This window comes from Propithecus coquereli, unplaced genomic scaffold (assembly GCF_000956105.1).
Source record: "Propithecus coquereli isolate 6110/MARCELLA unplaced genomic scaffold, Pcoq_1.0 Scaffold43, whole genome shotgun sequence".
NCBI lineage: Eukaryota > Metazoa > Chordata > Mammalia > Primates > Indriidae > Propithecus > Propithecus coquereli.
The window spans coordinates 9556845-9582104 of NW_012150063.1; the positions used below are offsets into that span (position 1 = coordinate 9556845).

Consider the following 25260-nt stretch of genomic DNA (forward strand, 5'->3'; position numbering starts at 1 on the left):
GGCTGAGTGGGGTGAGGAAAACAGCCATGAAGCAGAGGGCAGAGCCTGGGTGTGGCTGTCCTGCCCAGGCACCTGCCCCCCGCACCCCACAGTGGCCCGTCTCACTGTCTCTGGCGTCCTCTGGGAGCCCCAGCCTGTTGACTGGAGAGCCGTGTGTGCCTTGCATGGCTCCGGTCTAAGTTGCTTTTCGACTGTGATCCATTAAGCTGCATTTAAGCTGCCAGTCCGTTTTCTTACCTAAGTTATTTTCTCCGAATATTGTCTAGATCAGGAGTAGCCAGCTTTGGGCTTTAAGATGCTGCCACGTGGCAGTGAAAGAAGCTTTGCTGCAGAGCTGGGCTTAGACTGACTGTACCCTCCTTTCTGTTCAAAGATGGAAAGGCTGCCCCCTAATAAAAACTACACAAACAGTATTAGAGATTTAGCTTTTCAGATCTCAAGTCCAGCATAGTCGTAGGGAACCTCCACCTAGCAGTTCTGACAGAGGGTCACCCAGCCTTGACTGAGAGACTCCCAGGGACACAATGCTCGTTACATTGCAGACAAATCTTGGTGTTAGGCTGAGTAGGAACCTGCCTGCATGTCATTTGCATCTATTGGTCCCGATTGATTAAGGCTGATCAAATACGATACCCTGAGAGCTCGTAGGACACTCCCCGCAGTCTTCACTTTCCCTGATGAGTAGGCCAAGGTTACCCTCTGGGTGAGGCCTGAAGGAGGTACTTCCACAAAAGCAACAGAAGCTGGGGCTGAAAATGGGCTGGGGATGGATGCCCAGAGAAAGCAGGGGAGCCCTGGGCTTGCGGTCGAGAGCGGGCCCATCCGGCTCTGCCCGCGCACTTTGGGCCAGGTTTCTTCTGAGTCTCAGGACATCTTCACTCTGCTGCTATGAGCCCCAGGGCCCTGCGATCGCTGGCACGCAGGCCATCAGTCACCCCACCACTAGGAGGGTGCCCCACAGGACCCACAGAGGGTAAGTCACTGGGAAGACTCTCCCTGAACCCAGTGTCTGGTTACTTTGGTTTCCAGAAGCCAGCACTGCGGATTCATTAAGGCTTGTTTTAGGAAGGATTTAAAGCAGCTTTCAAGAATACAGAAAATCCTGCAAAATAACCCACATTAAATGTAGGCTCAGAAGAAGAAAACACAACCACGGCACTGAGTGAGCGCTGCACACTAGTACTTACTTACAGGGCTTTGGTGTTCACTGGCCACTTGCTTTACTTTTATTATTACTGTTGTTATCACTTTGGGTTTTCTCCTAGTTTATATTTTTTTGATATTTTATGGCATAGTGATTATACATAGATTCTACAATGAAGGCATAAATGTGACTGATTTTCTAAACATTTACAAAATGTTTACATTTACAAAAATATTTTGCTGATTTTTCATATTTTAAACTTTCTGTTGCCCTTTTAGGAATTTTTATCTGCAAATATCTATATCTATATCTATATTTTTTTGAGACAGTGTCTTGCTCTGTTACCTGGGCTACAGTGCAGTGGTGTCATCATAGCTCACTGCAACCTCCAATTCATGGGCTCAAAAGATTCTCCTGCCTCACCTTCCCAAGTAGCTGGGACTACAGGCACAAGCCACCATGCTTGGCTAATTTTTCTATTTTTAGTAGAGATAGGGTCTTGCTTTTGCTCAGGCTGGTCTTGAACTCTTGGCCTCTAATGATCCTTCTGCCTTGGCCTCCCAGAGTGCTAGGATTACAGGTGTGAGCCACTGTGCCCAGCCATCTTTAAATATTTTGAATCAAAATTTCTTTGAAGTTTCCCCCAAACCCCCAACATCAGGTTAACAGTAGCTTACAAAAATAGTACATCTCCATAAAAACACTATTTTTCCTTAAAAGATACTAACACAATTTGGTGATTTAGGTACTAACACAATTTGGCATCTTCAATAGAGATAGAGATTTGGTGTCTTTAATAGAGATACAGTAATGAGTCTAATCCTCTTTTTAATGTAGCTCACCCCGGTGGGAAATGCTTGCAGGGGGGATATAGAGGAAAGGGTTAATGTTCCTGTCATTAAAAATCCTTGGGTTTGTCCCTACACTTTCAAAACTCCCTTGTGGCCCTGTCCTTGTTCCCTCTTTCTACTCCAAGGAGCCTGCAGTGTTTAAACCCTGATGCTCTCCCGATGGTCTTGAATATTTTATTAAGTTGTAGACAAAACTAATACACAAGAAGACAGCACCTTCCCGCCACACTGGCCCACCAAGCCCCACGGAGATGCCGCAGCCCCAGGCTGGCTGGCGGGCGCAGCTTACCCTTCAGGTGGGCAGCCAGGGCTGGTATCCGGACGTCGTCGTAGGACCTCCCGTCGGTGATGAGGATCATCAGCTTCCTCTTGTTGGGCTTGGACTTCTTGAAGAGCTGTTCCAGGGCGTAGTTGATGGCAGCCCCTGTGCTCGTGCCTCCGCTCCAGTACCCCACCCTCTTGATGGCGTTGAGGACGTCGGCCTTGCTGCTGTACTTGTCGAACCCGAACTCCAGCCGCTGCTCGTACGTGTACTGCACAGCCCCGACGCGCGTGTCCGTGTCGGAGATCTCAAACTCCTTGCTGAGGTTGGCCACGAACTGGAGAACGGTGCGGAAGTTGCCTGTCCCCACGCTGCTGGAGCCGTCAATGACGAAGCCGACGTCGGCCGAGTTTAAGCAGGTTTTGCTGCAGGCCAGGCGCTCGGTGTCGCAGACCCGCTTCACCAGGGGCTGCAGGGTCTTGTGGAGGCCGAACCAGCTCTGCACGTGGAACGAGTAGAAGCCGTTGGTTCTGCACACAGCCTGGAAGACAGAGGGGAGGGTCCCAGCCAGGTCAGGGTCGCCGTTACCCGCGATCGCAGGTGGGGGCTGGTGAGGAAGCTGACACTTGCTCTCTCCATCTCAGTTCACCCCGCCAGACACTCACAGAGGCGAAGACCCCCAGGTTATCTCTGGGCTCACTCCTATTCGCTCGACTGGGTCTCTGCGTTAGCGGAAAGCTGACCACTAAGCAAATTCACGGGGAGACGGAAATCACTGATTTCAGCTTCACGTCTCTGCCTCGCCAAGCCCCTCGATTCATGGCACCGGCAGCCAGCCATGGGACTGGCACTGGTGGGCACCAACGCATGACAGGATCAGAGAGAGTGATTGTTCTGACTGGGAAAACAGAAGACACAGAGGAAACAACTAAAGAAATGTTTTCCAGGCAGTCCTGTGCCCATTGGGAAGGGGTCCCATAGTTACTGAATGACTTGTATGTGTCAGGGGTCCGTTAGATGCCCTTGGAAAGATTCTCTCATTAAATCTCCACCCAAACCCTACGAGGCGGAATTATAACCCCTGTCATGAAGGAACATAAACTGAAGGCCGGCTGTGAAGGGACTGCGCCGAGTCCCTGAGACTGGAACACAAATCTGTCCACCTTCAACACCCAAGCTCTGCCCTCCAGACGACCCTGCCTCCAGGCCAATGAATATTTATTTACTTGTGCCTAAGCTTGTTCCAAAAAAAAAATGAAGGCAGCTGCAAATAAACACTGAGCAAACTGGCTGGAGTGCTCCTGGGACCGGGCCGGTGTTCCTAAGGTGCAGCGTTTCTCCCTCACCCCTGTCTTGGGTCACAGGGAGTCCGACCCGACGACCACACGTGAACTTGTATAATTTAAAAAAAAAAAAGAGAGAGAGAGAGAGAGAGACAGCTTAGAACTTTCCTAGGAAATATTTTTTTTATTGACTTGTACAAAGCTAACTGGGGTTCACATAACTTTCCATGGACTAGGCGGCACGGGAGATGAGGGCCGAGACTGAGATGAATTCTGGCCGAAAGATGGAGAGGCAGCATTCCCACCAGGCAGTAAAGTCAGGGCAGGAGAGAGCAGCGGTGCTGGCCGTGGACAGAGGACCAGGTGACTGGTGCACAGGGCCCGTGGCGGGGGTCACAGTAGCTGGGCCGGGAAGGTGGGTTGGGACCACCCTCCAGAAAGCCTCAAGAGCAATGGGGAACCATGACGGGTTTGGAGCAAGGACCCCGCAGGACTGGAGGAACCCATCATAAACATGACGTGGGCTTCATTGTGAAATCTACGCTAAACTGGGAGAGCCAGGAGGGAGCCACACCTGACCCCGAGCACTAGCTTGAGCGAGGCAGGCAGCGCCAGCACGGGGAAGAGCAGAGGGATGAGAGAGAAGTGACGGAGCATTGACGGGGATTCTGCGATGACCCTGCCCCCTGGGATGGGTGTGGGGCCACCGATGGCAAGTCCACAGGAAGAAAGAGTTCGGGTGGGGAAGATCATGAACTTGGCCCGTTACAGGCAGGATTTAAGGTTCTGACAGGACACCAGCTGGAGGAAAGTCAGTTGGCTGGAAACAGATGGCCAGAGAGCCCGAGAGACAAGGCCGAAGCTGTGGCCCTGGAGGGGGGAGTCTGGAGGGAGTAGCCCCGTGAGGGAAGAGGAGGGTGCCAGTGGCTGAGACCCAGGGACGTCTATACAACGGACAAAAGCAGAGAGCAAATGACTTAAGAGCCATGCGGCATCCTGGACGTCCAGGAGAAGGGACTTTCAAGGAGCAGAAAGCGGTCAGCAGTTTGGGGTGGGGCAGGAGGTTGGGTGCTGTTGGCTCTGAACACGTACAATGTTAAAGCTGGAAGGGCCTCGGGGACAACCCACCCCAAGGCTGGCTGGTTTTTTCAAAGCTGGAGCCTTCTCTCTGGAAGAAGGCTCACGTGGATTCCCACTGTGTAAAACACACACAGCCAAGCAGCTTCGGTGGAGCAGGGGCGGGAGGCCTAGATTCCACCTGCGGGACCCCATCTCCTGCCGGTGTCTGCATGGGAGCCAGCAGGAGTGTTTGAAAACAGATCTCACTGATCTGGTTCAATACCTCCTTTCTCTTGTTTATCAGCTTGATTAACTTGCAGTGTATATGTGTAAGGGTATGTGTGTGTGTGTGTGTGTGTGTGTGTGTGTGTATGCGTGTCTGCTTGTGAGATGGTGTATGTACACTTGTGTACGTGTTCATGCGTGTGCTCGTGTGCATGTGTGAAGGCTCTCTGGACTGCCTGGGCGAGGCCCCTGGGGCAGTGGCAGGAGCAAGGGAGCACCTCTACATGAGACCTGGGGGACACCACTCCTCCCCTCTCCTCCCACGCTCTGGGCTCGGGTGGCTGTGGGGTTTTGCTTTGAGAGGTTTCCAGGTTCTAGACTTATGAGTCCCTCCTTGGAGGCCCAGTTGCCTAGAAGCGAGCTTCACACACATTTACAGGAACGAGAAAACAACCCCGATGGCGTTACAACTTTTCAGAGTACAGGGAGCCCTCACGTTGGGTGGGTCTCGGGCAGTTGTAATACACACCTTGTTCACAAAGTTGGGCTCCGGCACATACTGCTTCTCGTTTTCAACAGCACCTTCAATGGTGATGAAGAAAATGTTGATTCCTGACTCTCTTGCAAGTCGCGAAGCCTCCTCCACTTTGTCTGTGGGCCAACCGTCCACCAGCACCACGGCCACGTTGGGAGAGCCGCCTCTGTTGCCATTGGCTTTGGAAAAGAAGTTCTTAGTCACAAAGGAGATGGCCCGGCCTGGAAGAAAAAGAAAACTTGCACTTGGAGTGATCATGCCGATTGTAGGTACAGGAACAGATCACAGCCCCCGAAGAGGTCCAGAAAAACACACTCATTACCTCCCCAGTTTGTTTATTTCTTGTCTTTAAGCCACTTTATTTTTAGGTGTACAATTTGGTGGCATTAATTATATTTGCAGTGTTGTGCAACCATCACCACTACCCATTTCAGTTTCATTTCAAACCCTTAACAACTTCTTCTTCCTCTTCCTCTTCTTCCTCTTCTTCCTCTTCCTCTTCTTCCTCCTCCTCCTCCTCCTCTTCTTCCTCCTTCTCTTCCTCTTCTTTCTTCCTCCTCTTCTTTCTCCTTCTCTTCCTCTTCTTTCTTCTTCTTTCTTCGTTCTTCTTTCTTCTTCTTCTTCCCCAGGCTGGAGCATAGTGCCAAGATCATACCTCACTGCAACTTTGAACTCCTGGCCTCAAACGATCCTCCCACCTCTGCCTCCAGAGTTGCTGGGATTATAGGCACACACCACTGCGCCCGGCTCACAAGCCTTTAACTTCTAATTGTTTCTTGCTTTGAAGAAAGTTTTAGGGACAACCGAGCAGATGAGAAAGACTTTCACAGGAATAAAAGGGCCCCTTCTCTGTCTGGGTGTTGGACCCGCATTAAGCCCCTAAGCTGGCCCCATGTTGTTTCAGAGAGTGTAGGGTAGGAGGAGTTGGCCTGGAGTGACAGCAGCTTTGTCTTGGACCCCTGCAGCCTGGGGTGAGCCGGGGGCTCAGAAGCTGCTGGCTGTGAAGGGCTGTATTCTGGGGTCAGTGGTTTCTCCTCTCTGGTTCCAGGCCAGGGGCATAGGTCTGGCTGGCCAGGGAAAAGCTACACCCACTAGGAACTGAGAGACTGTGTTCTAGCCCTGGCTGTGCCACTTATGGGCTGTGTGGTATGGGGTAGGTTACTCTAGGTCTCTGGGCCTAGATTTCCATGGCAGCAATCTGCTTCAGCCGAGTGCAATAGTCATGAGCTGCTACGAAGCCTCCTGACGTGCCTTTCCCAAGAGCATACTTCACACTGTGAAGGGCTGCAGGAAATTTTCAGAATCGACTAGGATGACCAGCTGTCCCAGTTTGCCAGGACTTTCTCGGTCTTGTCACTGAAAACCCAGGTTCACCCACACGAACTGGGATAACTGGTCACCCTAGAGCCAGTATGGCTTCTCACAGTAAGTCAGGACTCTTAACCTGAGCTCTGTGAACCCTGGGGCTCTGGGGGATATGGCAGAACACCCCTGAAATAATATACAGTGTTTTGTGTATATAAGTATCTGCCCGGATAGAAAGGCCATAGCTTTCATGAGATTTTTAAAGGAGTCCTCAATCTCAGTAAAAGCTGAGAGCCACCTTCTTTAGACTTTAGAACTAATATTATTACATTCAGTGCATTTCTGGTTTTGGCCAGCATCCTGTATCCACTGGTTGGTATAATCTTACCTGTCAAATGGAAGCATCAGATGGTTATAAACACAATTGCTGGAGAAATGTCTTGGAGAACCCATGTGATCTGGCTGCTCAGAACCCAGTTGCTAAGGGAAAACCTTGGCCGCTGAGAACTGCTTTCATAGCCAAGGGTTGAATTTCCCTCAACACCCAAGCAGTCTCTCTGGCCTACTATTAGGCACCTGTAGGCAGTGCACAGGGAGTCATAAGATCACCTTGACCGCAGCTAACCTTAAATTTGGAGGTCATGGTGAATTAGTGCTCAACACACATTCTGTCTGCCTTCCAATGGGTCTTGAAAGTAGAAGCTAGAAATCTGAAAACTACATTGTCTAGACTCCCTTTCAGCTAGGTTTATAGCTTTGTTTTAGTTTCATTAATTGAGGTACTTGCATGAGATTTAGAAGGTGAAAATGAGGCAGAGGCTGTACTTTTGTTTCTATTTTTGCTGACAAGTATCTGTAGAGTATTTGACTTCTCTGGGCACTGTTAGCAGGGTGCTTGGGTTTGGTTGCTAGTTTCAATGGTGTTGGAGTGGTAGGGTGTGGAGCATCCACTTTGTGGGTGTAAATAGGGCAGGTAGGATGTGGTTCTGGAGCTGGCAGTTGTAACAGAAGCTTCCTGATCAGGGTGGCTTCCTGGCTGAAGCAAATTCCTGAAAGGCTGCCATAGCAGAATTCAAGAGGTGATTTCCCAATCTTGGAAGAGGTAGCAGCTCCCCTGGAGGCTCTGGTTCTTCAAGAAGCCTTTAGAAGTCATCTCTGAAAGCTCAGCCTAGAGTCTGCTTCTTTAGACCTTTCAATAATTCTCAAAACTATTTGGTACCCTGAAATAAATCTCTTTCTGCTGGTATCATTTGAATGGATTTTGTTCTCTGAAGTCAAACCCTGAACAATACAGAGGCAGAATTAGAACTCGCCACCCACTAAAAAAGGCATGCTGATTGGATTAAGACACTTCCCTAATCTCATCAAGGAAATGGAGTGCCTTCTGAAGCTTTTCTCTATTGGAATTTTGATAATGTAAGCATTAAGTTGAAAGCAAATCAGAAATCAACTCTATCATGTTTGTGATGAAGGCAATGCTGATTTGGGGGCATGCAAAGCAATGACTTGGCTGGTGTTTATTTAGCCTTTCAAAAGTGAAAGGCTCTGTGTTTGTCAGATACTAATGTTGTTCTGGTCACTACAGAGATGCACATTGAGGTAGGGAGGAAAATAATTACTCAGATTTATCGTAACTCCGTGGATGGGCCCCTGAAGACAGTTCTATTCACTGCATGTGCTCCAAACCAAGCAACTGTGGCTCACATCTCCATTTCTTTGGAGTCTGATGGTAGGAGGTTGATTATCAGGGAACCTGAGAAGTGGTCAGTCAACCCATTCTCTCCCAGTGTCCCCAAAGCCAGGCCATTGTTTATAAACTAATGCATTGGCATGGGCTCTTTGACAGTCTTTGAGCTTAGTTAGTGCTAAACCATTTCCTAATGCCCAGTCACCTCCGGGAAAACATAAAATGAAGTTTCTGGACCTGCCCCACTGAGGACTAGACCTTGCACTTCTTATGATTCCATAAAGGCTCAAACATCATAGGAGACTCAGCTTGAAACAGAGAATGTCTCTCTTTGCGGTCATCACTACAACAGTAGCACTCTCAAGGGGGCACTGAGGGGCTTTCTGAATGGAACTGGTCACAAAATCTAATGTTAAATAGCTGACAACTTGTAGACCAATCAAGAAATAGTCACAAGAGCAGCCCTGCTTGTCCTGAAGAATGCTGCCACCCCAAGGAGCCACACGAGCTGGAACTCCATAGCATGTGCTTTTCAGTGACTCTGGCCCCCTGAAGCCACGATAATACTTTAGAAAAAGTACAGATGGTATGTGAATCATTTATTGACGAATTAGTACTATTTTTTCCTCCTTCCATATAGAAAGTTAGGAGACAACTAGGTAGAAAGGGAACTGTGGTAGCAAAATAGAATTCTTGGAATCTGGATCACATACCTGCATTAGCAAGCCCTCCTCTCTGAGTAATTTTCTCTATGGCTGTCTTCAGATCACGTGAATTCGTGTGAGTCCTGAGGTTAAAGTGGGTCGCAGGGTTGTCTCTGAAGAGTCAGAGCAAGAAATAAAAATTAACTGAAAATTATTATCTTTGGAGGAAAACAGACATCATGGTTGATTCTCTTATATGAAAATAGAATAGAAGGTGCTTCAAAGCCTTAATGCAGTGGTTTGCAAAATGCACCACTGTGGACTGAGGTCCCACTCAGCGTGTGTGGAGAAAAGCAGGCCATTTCAGGACTCCAAAGGCATGTGTTCTACTTTTACCGTGCCATTTCCTAGCAGTGTGATCTTGAGAAGACACTTAACTTCTCTGGGATTCAGTTTCCTCATCTAGATAAAAATATCGTCAAAACATCCATATTGCTAATGAACAGGGCTATTGTCAAGTGGGATTCTGCAAATGTAACGGTCCCATCTGTGGAGGGCCAGTGTCCCCAGGCTGCCCCAGACCCTCCTCTCCAGGGAGAGAATCTCAGCTGTTAGCTGCTCCCTGGGTCACTCCTAGCACTGGAATTGCAAGTGAATAGTGGTGCCAAGGAGACCGCTCTACCTTTCTCAGCTTGTGGCTCCTGTGACTGGGTGAGACTACTCAAATCTCACCCAGAAGGTCAACATCTACTTTATTGAAAACTGAAAAAGATTAACTGGGGAGGAGTCAGAATGAATTCAGTGGAGAGACACAATGAGAGAGTCCTTCTCTAGAGACGAGTCTCTGCCGAGCAGCTGAGTGGTGCCGGAGGGTGGGTGTGCGCACCTGTGCTCAGGATGCAGTGGGAACGCCGTCCAGGCTCCAACTCCAGACCCATCTTTACTTACTGATAAAGCCCATCAGTCCCCGCCCCTCAGGTCCTGGCAATTACTCTGCATACATCCACTCACTTTTTCTACGGAAACCCCCAGAGTTCAGGCCCCCTTGCTTCCGGCTGATTCTATCATTGTCTACGTTGGTCTCTGCAATGCCACTCATGTGCTCATCTGCCAGAGGACTCTTTCCCATGTTCAGTCTCAGCTCTGACTACAAAGTTCCTCTGCTCAAAAATTATCAGAAGTACCCCCTGTTAAACTTGATATTTTGGCTTTAAAGCATCCATAATTCAACTCCAACCTATGTTGTTAGTGCTGTTGTCTCTGTTTTTCTCTCTCCCTCCTCCTCTCCCTCTCTACTTTTGACCTCTTTCTCCTTCTCATTTTCAGAATATTCTATATTCTAGTCCAAAGGAACTATTCACTATTTCCCAGTTTTCTAGCTTTGTGCCTTTGCTTATTTCTCCCCTCATATGGAAAGCCCAAATCGTGCCCACTCTCCCAGCTTCAGCTACCTGTCTCCCTAACCCCCAGCCCCAGCTGACAATCTATCTGCCTGACTCAGCTTTCTTAACCTATAACATCTTGCATAATATGTGGCGCCCACAGGTACTCAATTAACAGTATTAATATTGCTTCGTTCTATTTCTGTGCATCTCTACCTCTAAATGTTAGTGTTCCCTAGGGTGCTAGCTTCATCATGCATCTCTTCTTCACTTATGCACTTCCCTGGGAGATATCACCAACTCCTGGGGTTCAGTGACCATTCACGTGCCAATAGCTGTCCAGTGCAAACTGCTGGTCCTCTCTCTTGAACCCCAAATATATGTAAAATAGTTCCCATATAGGTCCCTCTGGAAAGCACCTCAGGTTTGTATTTCCAAACCTGAAGTCATTTATCCTCCAAGCCTGCTCTACCCAACCACCCATCTTCTCTTCTGTATTCCCTCTTCTGACTCATTGAGTTTTCCCAGCAATGTGTGATCTTGACACCCTCCTCATCAAATACCACGTCCTGTCATACCTGTCCCTTAAATATCTCTCGTATTTTTTCCATCCTTTCCATCTCCAAGTTTGGATTTTCATCTTCTCTTTCCTGAACTATTGCCATAGTTTCCTACCTGGTCTTCCTGTACCCAGGGCAGCCTCTGCAGTGGCTATTTTATCGGACTGGCTCTAAGCGCTTCATAGAAGCAGATTAACTAGGAAGAGTTAATAGTGCCTCTTCCAAGGGGCCTAATTTTATATGGTACTTGTAATTTTGTGTTCTTTTTCTTAAGAAGGCCCCCAAGTGTATAAGCTTCAGAGTCCCCAAAGTCTGAATCTTTCCCTTGTGACCAAGGATTATAAACTTTTTCAAAGCCTAAAAAATGGGTTGAAACAACAAAACAATTAGTGGCTACAAAAGAAAAAATTGCAAAATCAACACTGACAATAATACATATGTAACAGTCCACCAAACATAACACTATATAGACTTCATTAATTATAAAATGTTTAATTTATAAAAATTTAAATACATTCAAAAATTATCTGTGGGCTAGATTTTTTTCACCTTGCATAATTTCTTGAGAGTCTGATGATTGTAAAGAAATCACAGACAAATAATTTAAAAAGCAAAAATATAAAACTTCCTTTCAAAAGTTTTTACAGAAAAAATGTCTTTAGTGTGGAACTTGGTCATCTAGTCATTTTCATGATGTTCTTAATATTGATCATTAAGGCACTGTCTTAATGTTGATCACTTTGTGGGGCAATTGTTGATTGCCTATCTCTTTCCCATACCACACACATAGTCAAGTCTGGTTATTCTTGGTAGTTACGTTCCATAAGGTTGCCATGAGCACCGAATTGGCAAATACTGAGCCATTGCTCCCACTGGAAATACAGGGTTTGGTTGCTGTTAGCTTCTGGTCACAATGTTTTCATGAACAGATCAATATATATCCTATTTTACGTATGTTTATCTTTGAAGAGACCAAATTTAATATTTCTTACAAATAATTAATTGTATGCGATAATTAATTGTATTATATAAGTATTGTATATATAAGTATTTCCTTATAATAAAACATTAGGTGAGAAGGGTTTAACATTTTGCTGACCTTGGATAATGTGATTATAAGTTTCTTTGGCTTTTAGCCTCACAACAAGGCTATCCACTATGCTTTTTTTTTTTTTTTAAATCGGTTATCATCTCCTGAATCCACAAGTTTAGTCTCTTTTCCATAGCTTCATCACACTTTATGGATGTTATTTTAGTACTTTCTGGAGTAGACTCTTGTACAGATGAGCAAATTTCCTCTCCTTTTTCTGAAAGTACCAAATTATTGATTCATTAACACTGAGCTCACGACCAACAGCACGGTAACTCCTGCCTAAATGAAGCTTATGGAACACACATTTCCTCTGTAAGCAAGAACACAGCCTTCTTGCACTTAGGAACACAAGACACCGTTTCAGCACTACATTTGGGAGGCCACTGTAAATAGCAAAATCACCAAGACAAGCACAAAAATGTGGCACTAAAAAGACTGTGAGAAGGGCACTTGAACAGCGCTGAATCAAAAAGGCAGAGTGTTGACTTGTTTGACCATAGCTGGGAACGTGTGCATTGGGCAACTCAAAATTTTTTTCTATCTCTCTGTACATGTCTGAATATGACTGTGAAAGTGCCTTGAGTTACAAATGCAGGGTTACAAACAAATTCAAACTTTAGGGAGTAGGCAGATTCACAAATGTGGAACCCACAAATCATGAGGATTGACTGTAACCTACTTGACAGCAGGCACTCTCTCCTAGCTTCTGGTCCCTAGTGCTTAGCATTCAGGAGGTGAGAAATAGGTAATCAGGGACTAAGTAAACAAAAGAAAGCAAGCTCAGATGTCCTCTCCTCTCTCCGTTCATCCCTGGTGGCGTTGACCATGCTGCCTCTGAGCTCCACACTGATCACCCACCCTCTGCCCTATTACATCACAGATGTAGATGAATCCATCTTTGGAGGCACACAGATGAGCTATTCATATACCTAATGAATAGCTGCTTTTAATTTTACTTAATGGAATTTCTTTAAAAAATACTGCTTCCCTTACTAGATTGTGAGGTCCCAAAGAACAGTGTCTCTATCACGTTTGTTTATTTATCGTAATGGATTGAAAGGTTGGATCAGAGGACTCCTGAAACCCTTTCCAATTGCTAAAATCATGATTGGGGCAAAGGCATGAAACTCACGCACCAAGGGAATTAAAGGTAAACATAATCAAACCACTTCCCTGAATTTTACATCACATCCCATGCAAATGATATAATGCTCAGTACATGGCAAACACCCAATAAATCTTTGCTAAACTGTACTCTAATTAAATCATAGGAATGAATAATCATGAATCTGCAGTCTGTGGCAGGTCTTGGGACTAGAGCACATGAATACATGTGTCCTTTTTTAGGATATATAGGCTGATGGCCTGACACCCTAGCCTGGTTACTTTTAAGACTTGGAGACTATTTTAAAAGCTCAAAGAGGTATGCCACTAATTTTTTATGTAAATAATCTTTTCATTTGTAATTTTATTACAAATTCTTATTAAAGGGAAACAAAACATTTTTTTCTTAGGACCATCAAATATTTCCTTTGAAAATAAGAGAAGAAAATAAACAAAGAGATTGATAGCTCAAGGGGAAAGTGTTAATTGTTCTAGGTTTGGAAGAAGAGCTAGGACTGACGAAGAGAAATTACAGGGAGCCAGAGTTGGCTGTGCGCAGAAAGGGAGAATTTCTGCAATAGGAATTGGCTGCTGTTTAAGAAGCAAGAGGAACACCTGTCAGGGATGGGCACGTGTGATTCCTAGGAAGGGTTGAGGCTGAGGACAGGGAAGAGAGATGGATCATCAGTGCTCCAGACCTCCTTGATGATATAACTCACCTAGGACACTCATTAAACTACATAGGTGACCAGGCCTCTCCCGGAAGAAACTCCACGGAGTCTGGGAATTTTTTTTAGTAAGAAATCCAGGTGATTCTTATCCTCAGGAAGCTAGGGAAGCTTTAGATTCTAGAGGACTCCTGAGGCCCTTTTAGTCCTAAAGCTCCCATTCTGTTAAAGTTCCAGAATCTACTGGTTTACTCCATGATACTTTTAGTCACATGGAAAAAGCCTCTCAAATGAATTTTTATGCCAGTAGAGAAATATTAACTAATCATATTCCCTCCAGCAAGAACCTTTCAAAACTGTTTCCTCCAACAAGGTATTACCTTAAGATTACATTCAAATAACCTAACTGTATTCAACCTTTTAATTTTTTTACTAGCTAAAATGTAATGCCTTGTAGACTTAGTCAATGAGATGAACCATGCCTGTAGCATCAGGAGGATGTTCCAGGGCAAATGCTGCAGGTTGGGTGGCAGACCTATTCCTTGAGGATTGAAAATCACTCTGCCCCCATCCCCTCAAGCAACTACAGCAGGTACGGCCTGCCCAGGGTGCAGTGGCCTGGGCCAACCTGCTGAGGGACTTTATACATCTAGCCCTTGACGAATGGACATTGGCCATTTCCACATTTCCTAGCATCAGAGAAGAGGGAGTAGGGTTTTATAATCAAATTTTATTTTTATATGGGTGTTTCTTTGTAATTATTATTAGTAACAGTAATTCCACCCATCTACCAAAAAGAGTAGAAAATCAACCTGCATTAAGTGCTTCCTGCTGGAGGAAATCTGGACATGCAGTCTGCTGATCTAAGAGTTGCTCCTGGACCAACTGGTCACCAGCTGCTGATCTGTAACCACGTCATAGGGTGTGGAAAGCGCTGGGGAAGTGGAATGTCTGGGCAACAGAGCTTCTCAAGCTCAGCTGTGCATCCGATCCCCTGGGGATCTTGTTAAAATGTAGATTCTGATCTTGCAGGACCAGAGTGAGGTCTGAGGGTCTGCATTTCTAATCACCTCCCAGACAACACTGTGGATCACGCTTTCAGTGTCTTAGAGGATGCTTTAAGAATCAGAAAAATCCTAGCACTCTGGGAGGCCGAGGCGGGAGGATCACTGAAGGTCAGGAGTTCGAAACCAGCCTGAGCAAGAGTGAAACCCTGTCTCTACTAAAAAATAGAAAGAAATTAGCTGGACAACTAAAAATATATAGAAAAAATTAGCCAGGCATGGTGGCGCATGCCTGTAGTCCCAGCTACTCGGGAGGCTGAGGCAGGAGGATTACTTGAGCCCAGGAGTTTGAGGTTGCTGTGAGCTAGGCTGATGCCACGGCACTCTAGCCCGGGCAACAGAGTGAGACTCTGTCTCCAAAAAAAAAAAAAAAATCAGAAAAATCAGCAGTGGGGCTGCCAGTGATGAGAGGAAGGGAAGAGAGACAGGGAAGAGAAAGGGAGGAGGATGGAGCTCCCGCCTTCTGGACTGGTCACCTGTGGGGAGAGGGAAGCGCCAGGGGCATGGGATCTGCTAGAGGACGCACAGGCCATGGGAATATTCCAGTCTTCATGCTCTGGTTGCACAATGGAATCACCTGGGAGCTCTAAAGAATAATGCTGTCTGGGCTCCACACTCAGAAATTTCGATGACACTTGATCTGAGGTTTGGTCTGGGCACTGGGAGTTTTAAGAGCTCCCCAGGTGGTTCTAATGTGCACTGCGGTGGCCATCTGCTTCTCCAGAGGGAGAATGATCTCAGGGGACCCTGGATAAGCCTGGGGATTGTGCGAAGGGAGTTCAAAGGGAATCGTCGGTGGGAGTCGAGTGCAGTCATTCTGTATGCACTCCCAGGAGAACTGCATGCGAGGGAACAGAAAAAGCATAAGATCTTTGGGCAACTTGTATTCACAGCTCACTTGGCCTTTAGACTCTGTGTTCCTGAGGAGTGGGGCTCCTTAGACAGTGCGCCTGCCTGTATCTCAGAGAGGAGAGAAGTAGCATGGTGGGGTCTTTGCAAGGGCCATTAGGCCCTGGAGAGTCAGCCCAGGCAGGTAACGGGGAGCTGTTCTGGGACCCTGAGAATTAGAGATTAAAATACCAAGTCCCGAGCCTCATTCCCTTACCAGATTCTGGTTTAATAGATCTAGGATGGGGCCTGGGCCTCAGCATTTTTTAAAAGCTTCCCAGGTAACATGAAGTCAGGGCCCAGGCAGCCTCTTCCTGAACTCTGAGATTCACCTCTACTGAGCCCCATCCCAGCTGCGTCTTCTGCCCCAGCCCCATACTCTGGTTTGCTGTGGGCTCCGAGAATGAGACACAGTGGTCCTCGTTGCCAGCTGTATGAGTTTCTTATTGCTGCTGTAACAAATGACCATATGCTTAAATGTGTGGCTTAAACAACACACATTTATTAGTTTACAGTTCTAGAGGTCCCAAATCCGACACGGGTCTCCATGGGCTAGAACCAAAGTGTGGGCAGGGCTGTGTTTCTTTCTGAAGGCTCTAGGGAGACTCTGTCTGCGTGTCTTTCCCAGCGCCTAGAGGATGCCTGCGTTTCTTGCCCACATCCCCTTTCTCCGTCTTTGAAGCCAGCAATGTTGCATCTCCCTTTGACTGCCAATGGCTGGGAAAGGTTCTCCACTTTTAAGGACTTGTGTGATTAGATTAGGGCATCTGGATAATCCAGGATGATCTCCCCATCTCAGAGTCCTTAACTTTAATCACATCTGCAAAGTCTCTTTTGCCATAGGAAGTAAAACATTCACAGGTTCCAGGGATTTGGACATTGACAACCTTGGGGTTATTATTTTGCCTAACATACCAGACTGGATAATGCTTCTTCCCTTCACTCTGATCATCCTGCCCTTGGTGGCTCAGCTGACCTACGGGAGCCTCTATGCTCAGATGAAGGCGTGACTGTAAGTCTTCCATCCAGGGCTGAGGCTGGATGGCCTGAGAAGCAGGACAACGAAGGAGATGCAGCCCCACTCAGAGCCACTCTCTAAAACAGGGCAACTGTCACAGACCCATGAGCAAAGAAAAGTCTATTTCGTTTTCCTTTTATCCCAAAAGTGTTTCCCAATTTTGATATCTCATTCGATTATGAAGAGCATATGTGATTCTGTTCCATTTATACTAAAACTGGGGCCTAAAATGAAAGCATACGGAACGTCTAGAGGACACTTAGCACCTGTAGATCTAGGCTGCAGCTAAAATGCAAGCTGTTTGGCCACAGTCATTCTGTTTACTAGAGTTCACCTAACAGCTGCTTACCCTGGCTGTTCTTTCATTTAGCCTTTTAGTGTATCTGTTGGCATTAAGTGCAATTATGAACATGTTGGTTGCATAATTTTAACTTAGAATTCATCCGCAAGACAGGGGCTTGATACTTGGGCTGAGCACAGTGTCTCAGTCATCAGGGGATAGAAAGCCCATCTACTTTCTTCGTAGATAAGCAAAATCTTTGCTTTGAAGACAATTTTGTTTGGCATTTTATGGATTAACCCAAGATTAATATTTGCCCTCTCCCCCGGTCATGCATTTAGCTTAGTATTCCCGGGGAAGTCACTCAACTTCTTTGAGGCTGTATCCTATGCTACATCTCCTGCTGGGGGTGTGTAATAACTGTGGTAGGGACACTGTGGTTGCTGACAGGTTAACACGATTGTGGGCTGGGGGCCCTGCAGGTGGTTGAGACATCCGTCCCTGGGCCCGGAGCAGAGGTGGGAACTCAGCCAGCACCAGGTGAAGTTATGGAGGAAACCGAGAGCCTGGCAGAGAGTGCTGGTCTGCTGAGAGGAGAAGGCAGAGAGGAGGAGGAAGGCATGACCCACGACCCATCAGTCCTGTGAACACTCCCCTGGGCTACCTGGAGTGGTTTTCTGTTCCTTGGACACAAAAGATCTTCAAGTAGGATACCGAAGAATCAGGATGCACCGCATTTTGCAAATCATACCATTTTAATACTTCTTGTGTTTTTCTTTCTTATTTCCCTTTTGTTTCTTGTTAATATTTACTATGAGTCTTTCAAATTCTAAGCTTAAGTCTTTTAAGTTCTAAATTTAAAAGTCTAAATTTTGACTCCACTCTCCTAAGGAAAACCAAGGGAGGGAATCCTGTGGGGTCCCAGTCCTCGTGGTCCCGGAGGAGGAGGAACTCTGAGTCACCAGCCCTCCTCCTGTGGTTGGGTCCTCCTCAGCCTTGGCCTGTCTTTTGAGTGCTCGTTCTAGACGGGGAGGTCATTCCTTTGTAGGCCTTCATCTCCTCACTGTAACGTGAGGAAGAACCAGGTGCTCTGTAAGGCCTCAGGGCTGTGATTCCAAGAGAGCAGGGGCGATTCAAGTGGAAGTAAAGAGGGCATTAGAAGCCGGAGAGGACCCAAAATGCCACGAGAGCAATCAGATCCCCAACTGGCCAGAAACACAGATCTGCATCTACCTTCTACCCTTTCCTGCCTCGCTCCCTTTTTCTGTACACACCAATCCCACCCGACAAAGGAAGGATTGAAGGCAGCCACCCAGGCAGGGCAGCCAGGCAGCTGAGACAAAGGCAACCTCAGCCGGATGAACGCCTCTCTTCTCAGCCTCCTCACGCCCTTCTTAGGCTGCCCTGCAATTTATTTCATTTCCCACGTTCCACGGATGGGTGTATAACCTCAGCGCAACCCATCAATTCATCATTGATCCTCCCACCTAACCGGGCCCCCGAGGCTGGAAGGAAGGCGGAGGTGGCTCATCTAGTCTGTTAGTCCCACGTTCATTTACTGGATGTCTTCTGAATACAGAGCCAGTCACTGACTCGCAGAACACCGGGGCGGCAGAGCCCTGATAAATCATCCGCTCTGACCTCCGCGCTTTACAGATGGCAGCACTTACGCGGAGAGGTTAAGTGACTTGCTTAAGGTCACACTGCGGAGCTAAGGCCAGAATTCAGACAGCCTTGGCAACGGCTCATTGTGTTTTCTACTCCCTGTTGCCGGGGGAGGGAGAAGATGATGGATTAGCTTATGTGAGCATAAAACGGAGGGACACACGCACGTTTCCCTAAAGTGCCCCAAATTAATAAGGACCCTGGACGGAAAAAAGGCAGATAGCAAGGGACTTTTTAGAAAGTAAAATTGAAAAGCATGGGGGGAAGCTCTTTCCTGTGAGTGGTGATCACATCAGGAAAATGTGAGAGAAAATGATTTTAGGGGAGGCATCTTTATTGTTTTTCCCTTCCCTGCTACATTTGTCCCTTAATCCATGTTCTCATCAGCAACACTATTCTCAGGCCATTTTTCTTTTCCTTGACATATTTATCACCTTATTTTCATATTATACTATAAACCTTGGTATACACAAGCTTTGAAAGCAGCTATTTTTAATGCAAGATAACACACCAAGTTTTGAACCCCCCAATAAAACTGACTAGGGACATCTGGCACTAAAATGCCTACATTTTCTCCTAGAAAAGCCTGCTCCTTGTTTGCTATCTGTAAAAAGTAACACAGGAATGAGAAGGGGTTGACATTTTGAAAACAAGAAAACAATAACCAAAAAATCTTTCTTTTCTTATTTCAAGTCAAAAGCCTCTAGACAGATCATTTGACATTGAGAGGCGGCATTTGCAGCAATTGGTTATTTTTATATAACTGACTCTGACTACGTTCAAATGCCAGTTAACTAATCTCCTAATTTTTCCTCACATGAATAGAAGACAGTACTAAATGTGTTATTGGAATTTAATTCTAAAAATAAAAAATGTTATAGGTTCCTTTGAAAATAAAGCTTTTGTTTATTTCTCTTGACAACACAAACATAAATATTCTAGTGGCTTCAGTACAACAACCTTGGTCAAAAGGCTGCTCCAGGAGGCCCTTGGGAAACCCTTTAGGGGCTGGAGACCCCCCTGGGTAGTGTCAGGTGTGGATGTTTTGACTTCTCAGGAGAGTGAATAAGCTGTGACTGCCGTTTCTCAGCAAGAGGCACCAAGGTCAATGTTATTAGTTTCCACTTTCAGTCGTCCTTTGTGGAAGATGTGACGAGTATCCCACCCTCAATGGTTCTTGGTCAAAAGACCACCTACTTGAGATGCATGCATGCATTTGAGATTTATACATCCTTGCTCTTTTGATTGTTGATTGCCTGTCAATATCTGTATATCTGTTTTATCGAGAAACCAATGCAAATCTGAAATAAGAGCAATTTATTATCCCAAAGAAGAGGAAGAAGGTTGAGATTGGCTGTCAATATGAGCCCTTGAATTTTACTCTAAGTAAATAATAAAATGAATTGGGGACAGTCACCTAGGTGCTCATCCGACTGACAGGGGCCATCTTTCTGCCCACCCGTTCTTCCCCATTGCCTGATGAGCTTTTCTAGCACCAGTGCAGAGGCCTCAGGTTGTTTGGAGAAGACAGAAGGTACAACCTAAAGTGCTGTGTTCTGCAGGTGTCTTACCTACAGGTGGATAGATTGTAGCAGCACAGGGTGCAGTACCTCAAACAAATGCTCTAATAGTTAGAGTTGAATGGGGATCCAACTTTCTTGATCTACAGATGAGGAAATTGATGATCAGAGAGGTAAAGGCCTAGCCCAAGGTCACACAGCTTGTTAGTGGCTAAGCTAAGACTTGCACCTAGCTCTCCTAATTCCCAGACAAACAAATACTCTACCAATCATGGGTGCAAATACCATTGACTTACAAGTGTTTATTAACCTATCCTTTCCTTCAGGGAGTCTCAGATTTCTTAAATGGCATCTGGATTGTTTCAGTTTTTCTCATTTACATTTGCATTAGGGAAAAGAACAAATCTGTGCTCTAGAACACGTTGGTAATATTCGTGGCATAAAATTAAGTACACGGCATCACTGGGTTTCTGGATTCAGAATGTTAACTGCACTTACCCGTACTGAACAACACCCATCAGTGGACCGGCAGGGCCAATGTCAAGAGCTTGGGCAATGTCAGCCAGGAACTGCTTCTGGATTCGGAATCGACGTTTGCCAATGCTGGAGCTCCCATCGATTAAAAACGACAAGTCAACTTTGCAGTCTGAAGAATGGAAAAAGACTCTATTATTCTGATGATCTCCCACTGTCTCTACCTGGGCACCCTCTCATTCCTCTTTATCCACCAGCCTCCTGAGACTCCAACGAAAAGACAGTAAAAAAAGAGATAGTAAAATGCAGGATATATTAATTTATTTATACCCCAGCAGAGCTTCCCTGAGCAGCAAGGTCCAGGACATTTGGGCTAGTACTTATTTCCATAACTGTTTTAGAATTCTATGTCTAAGTCACAGTTATGGTTCAGAAGCAGCGACATCCCAGTCTAGCTTGGGAAGGCCCTCAGAATGGTCTTCTGGCCTCAGACCATAGAAATACAGACGCCCCAAGGCGGGGATTCACCAAGACCAACTCTCAAGAGCCTGTGGCCTTTTACTCTCATCCTAACTTTTTAGAAATAAGCGTTACATTTTTATAGAGGCATGAAAGAATCAGCAAGGCCAGTGCTGAGAGGAGGGCAGGAATTGTAAAACAAAAAATTGATACCATTCTTCTCCTTGACTTCCCTAGGGGAGGCAACCAAAGAAATTATCCACATGTATCTATGAGATATTAGCACTTGTTTGTAGCTATCTTAGATCTTCCTTGTTTTTTCTTCTTTTCCTTTCTTTCTTTCCTTTTTTTTTCTTTTCTTTCTATCTTTCTGTCTTTCCTTTCTTTCCTTCTTTCCGTTGTGATAAACACTAGGATAGTTGTTCTGGTTTAGTGTCTCTGGACTTCTATGAATCTATGAAGGTTCTGACAGAGGTGGGGGGAGAGTGGGGCTGCAAACTCCTTTCAAGCTTTCAAACACTAACAGGAATTACTGAAAAGCCACACAGGCTAATAGAAATCAGTGTTTTCTTTGCTCTCAATGAAAAAGATATCAACTCAGTATGATAAAAACTGATCATTCAATGCTGATCAGAGGTTCTTATTGGGAGTTATATATCTCTTTGATTAGTAAAAAGAGAAAAATGAATTATTTAACAGTTGCAATTTGGGAGACAAATATGTTAAAAACAGAGTTTCATAGAGGGAAAGAGAGTGAGAGTAAAGCTAGGAGTTTCTGGGCTGGAGTAACTGAGAGGACACAGGGGCCAACAATGTCCTTTGTGGCTGGGGAGCAGCTGCCTCTGAGGTGCACACGATCACCCATGTTCTCCATGGCACATGGCTGCAGTGGGACTGGAATCTTCCCACTCTCCAGGAGGAACAGCTCCACAGGCAGAAAGAGTTGTCAATTTTAAAAAAAATCTTTTAAAAAATGAAAGCAATAAATGGATCTGAGTTGACAAAGTTTTAAGCAAAAGAATTGATGAAAGGTATTTATTTTTATTTTTTTTTGAGACAGAGTCTCACTGTGTTGCCCGGGCTAGAGTGCCGTGGCGTCATCCTAGCTCACAGCAACCTCAACTCCTGGGCTCAAGCGATCCTCCTGCCTCAGCCTCCCGGGTAGCGGGGACTACAGGCATGCGCCACCATGCCCGGCTAGTTTTTTCTATATATTTTTAGTTGTCCAATTAATTTCTTTCTATTTTTAGTAGAGACGGGGTCTTGCTCTTGCTCAGGCTGATTTCGAACTCCTGAGCTCAAACAATCCTCCCGCCTCGGCCTCCCAGAGAGCTAGGATTACAGGCGTGAGCCACCGCGCCCGGCCGAGAGGTATTTATTGATGAGTGTTACTACAGGGTTGTCAGAGTAAGGAGAAAAGTTGTATCTGAGACTGTGTTTTGTTATCCCACAGTGGTGCATGGCAATCCAAGCCAGAGGAGAAGTAGATGACAGGGACCTGTCTGGGTGTGGCCAACTCTGCTCCATCTGGAATCAGGGCACTGGTTTGTGCCTCAGCTCATCAGCAGATCTCAAAAGTTTATACCTCCTGTCCACCTGGGTATTCAGTGTCTACCAGTTAATTCTTCCTTTCAGCTGGCTTTCCTTGTCCTTTGCTGCCCCCAAACTGCCTATACCCAAGCATGACTCTCGAGATGAAGAGTGAAAGAGGAAAATAAAATCCAGAAGTGGAGTTTAAAGCCGCCACTAACACCCGGGATAAAGCAGAAGAGAAGCGGAACTGCTGTCCCGATTGTTGATCCTCCCTAAGCAAGGCCGGCTCATTTTTTTCCAGGCCTGGGCTTGCAGTGTGAATTGCCGCCAGCAGGTGTCAGTGGTGTTCTTTAGGGCTGGCCGCCCACAGGCACTTAACAGTTGCTAGACTCTCAGGCTCCACCCAAACCTATAGAATCAGATCTGCATTTTAACAAGATCCCCAGGTGACCGGTGTGCACAGTGAAGTCTGAGAAGTACTCTTGAGGTGGGGTTTTTCTTCCAAATGTCAGCAGATTAGTTCAACATGCCTTTTAAAATAAAATCTTTTTTTTGGAACAACTGTTAATTAGAGTAAGGGCCAAAGGGGATTTTCTTTTTAAGAGAATAAGGTACACGGATTTTGTAGCATCCGTTTTGGTTCCTCACAGACAGGTTTTCTTCCTATTTTCTTACCTCGTGACCTGTGTTCAGGATTGACACATTCATTTCACAGCTAGGTTTTAAGAACATGAGGTGTTGCTCTATTTGCTTAGTTCTCTTTCCTCACTAGCCTGATGGCTGGTATCAAGGTTCCCTTTGCTCCCCTTTCTCTGAATGTCTCAAATGACAATGGTTCTGGCTCAGGCGCGTGTGGATTGAGACCTGTGGCTTTCTCATACTGAGATGAAAATATGCTGATCAAAAAATGACAACATCAATACTAATGACTTAGTATTTCATAGCTGATACGAAATATTCAGTATGAGTGATTTATTACGGTCACAAAAGAGAAGAGGTGGAGGATGAGGAAGAAGAGGTAAGATACAGCATCTGTGGGAATCAATCTACCAATTTTCTTAATTGCTTTGTTTTTCTTCAACACGGTACAGTTTTATAGATTAATGCTTTGTGTTGTCCAATATATCAGGCCATTGTTTCTTAACCCTGGATATACATCAGAGTCACATAACTGTCAGAGCTGCTTATGCAGCTTCAATGAGTAAAGACTCCTGAGAATGACTCTGGACAATGCTTCTCAAGGGTTCATATGCATAAGAATCACTTGTTGGGGCCCGGCGCGGGTGGCTCACACCTGTAATCCTAGCACTCTGGGAGGGCGAGGTGGGCGGATTGCTTGAGCTCAAGAGTTCGAGACCGGCTTGAGCAAGAGCAAGACCTTGTCTCTACTAAAAATAGAAAGAAATTACTTGGACAGCTAAAACTATATAGAAAAAATTAGCCAGGAATGGTGGCGCACGCCTGTAGTCCCAGCTACTCGGGAGGCTGAGGCAGGAGGATCGCTTGAGCCCAGGAGTTTGAGGTTGCTGTGAGCTAGGCTGACGCCACGGCACTCTAGCCCGGGCAACACAGTGAGACTCTGTCTCAAAAAAAAAACAAAAGAATCACTTGTTGGTATCACTTGTAGAATTAACAGGTTTGGGTTGGAGCCTGAGACTCTGCATTTCCCAGGCCACACTATGAGTAGCGAGATCTGGGCAGAGTCTGATATAGTAGGCATGAGGCAGGAAGTGGGCATCTTTAATTTGAAAAATGTCTTCAGGTGATTTATGCAGCACCATTGAGCCTCACTGCCCAGGGGTGGCTGCAGACTAGCAGCAACTTTCTGGAGGAATTTGCAAGTGCCTTCTTTCTGTGCCTGGCAAGGTACTACACCTTTCTGGTTTTCCTCCTTTGCTCTGGTCCCTCCTTTCTGGTATCCTCAGGTGGCTGCTCCTCCACCTAGTGTGTTTCTTCTTCTACTCCACCTTTTCTCCCTGGGTCACATTTTCTGTTCTCGTAGCCTCGGTTTTGAACCATAGCTCATTGTCTTCCAACTCTACATTTCTGACTGGGCTGTTCCTTCTGAATGTCAGATCTGGGTAGTCATCTCTCTACCAGATCCAATGTCTCAGGGAAGATGACGGATATAAACAATCTCCCTCCCCCCAGCCTGCCCTTTCCCAGTGTTCCTCACTGCAGGACCATTTACCTAGTTGCTCAAATCACCTTTAACTGCTCCCTCTCTCGCACCTCCACCCAACCCTATAGATTCTTCCTTCTCTGTATCTCTTGAATTTGCCCCTTTCTCTCTATTTCCATTTCCCACTCTGAGCTCCAGCTACCATCATCTCCACTGGACCACTGCTCCCGCCGATCTGCCTATATCCTCCTTTCATCCATCCTTGTCTCTCCATACCACACCATTCTTCACCCTGTTGCCATAGTGATGTTTGAAAAATCTGATCCTCTCCCCCTCACACACATAGACAGTTTAAATCCTTCAAAAGCTCCCCTTTCTCCTTAGAACAAAGTGACAGAAAAGAGGAGATAAATAGATCCATGGTAGGAGAGAGGC

The 25260-nt window shown here is 46.0% G+C and overlaps 1 protein-coding gene across 4 annotated transcripts in view; it reads right to left on the reverse strand.

Moving 5' to 3' along the window:
* Positions 1-25260, reverse strand: part of VIT (vitrin) — a 105482-nt gene that overhangs the window by 1809 nt on the left and 78413 nt on the right. For all 4 annotated transcript variants that reach the window (XM_012653837.1, XM_012653836.1, XM_012653835.1 and 1 more), the window contains 4 exons: positions 20736-20883; positions 9065-9168; positions 5354-5580; positions 2285-2798 (listed from right to left, as the gene is read on the reverse strand). In XM_012653837.1, the coding sequence (XP_012509291.1) occupies positions 2285-2798; positions 5354-5580; positions 9065-9168; positions 20736-20883 (993 nt within the window). The remainder of the gene's footprint in view (positions 1-2284; positions 2799-5353; positions 5581-9064; positions 9169-20735; positions 20884-25260) is intronic.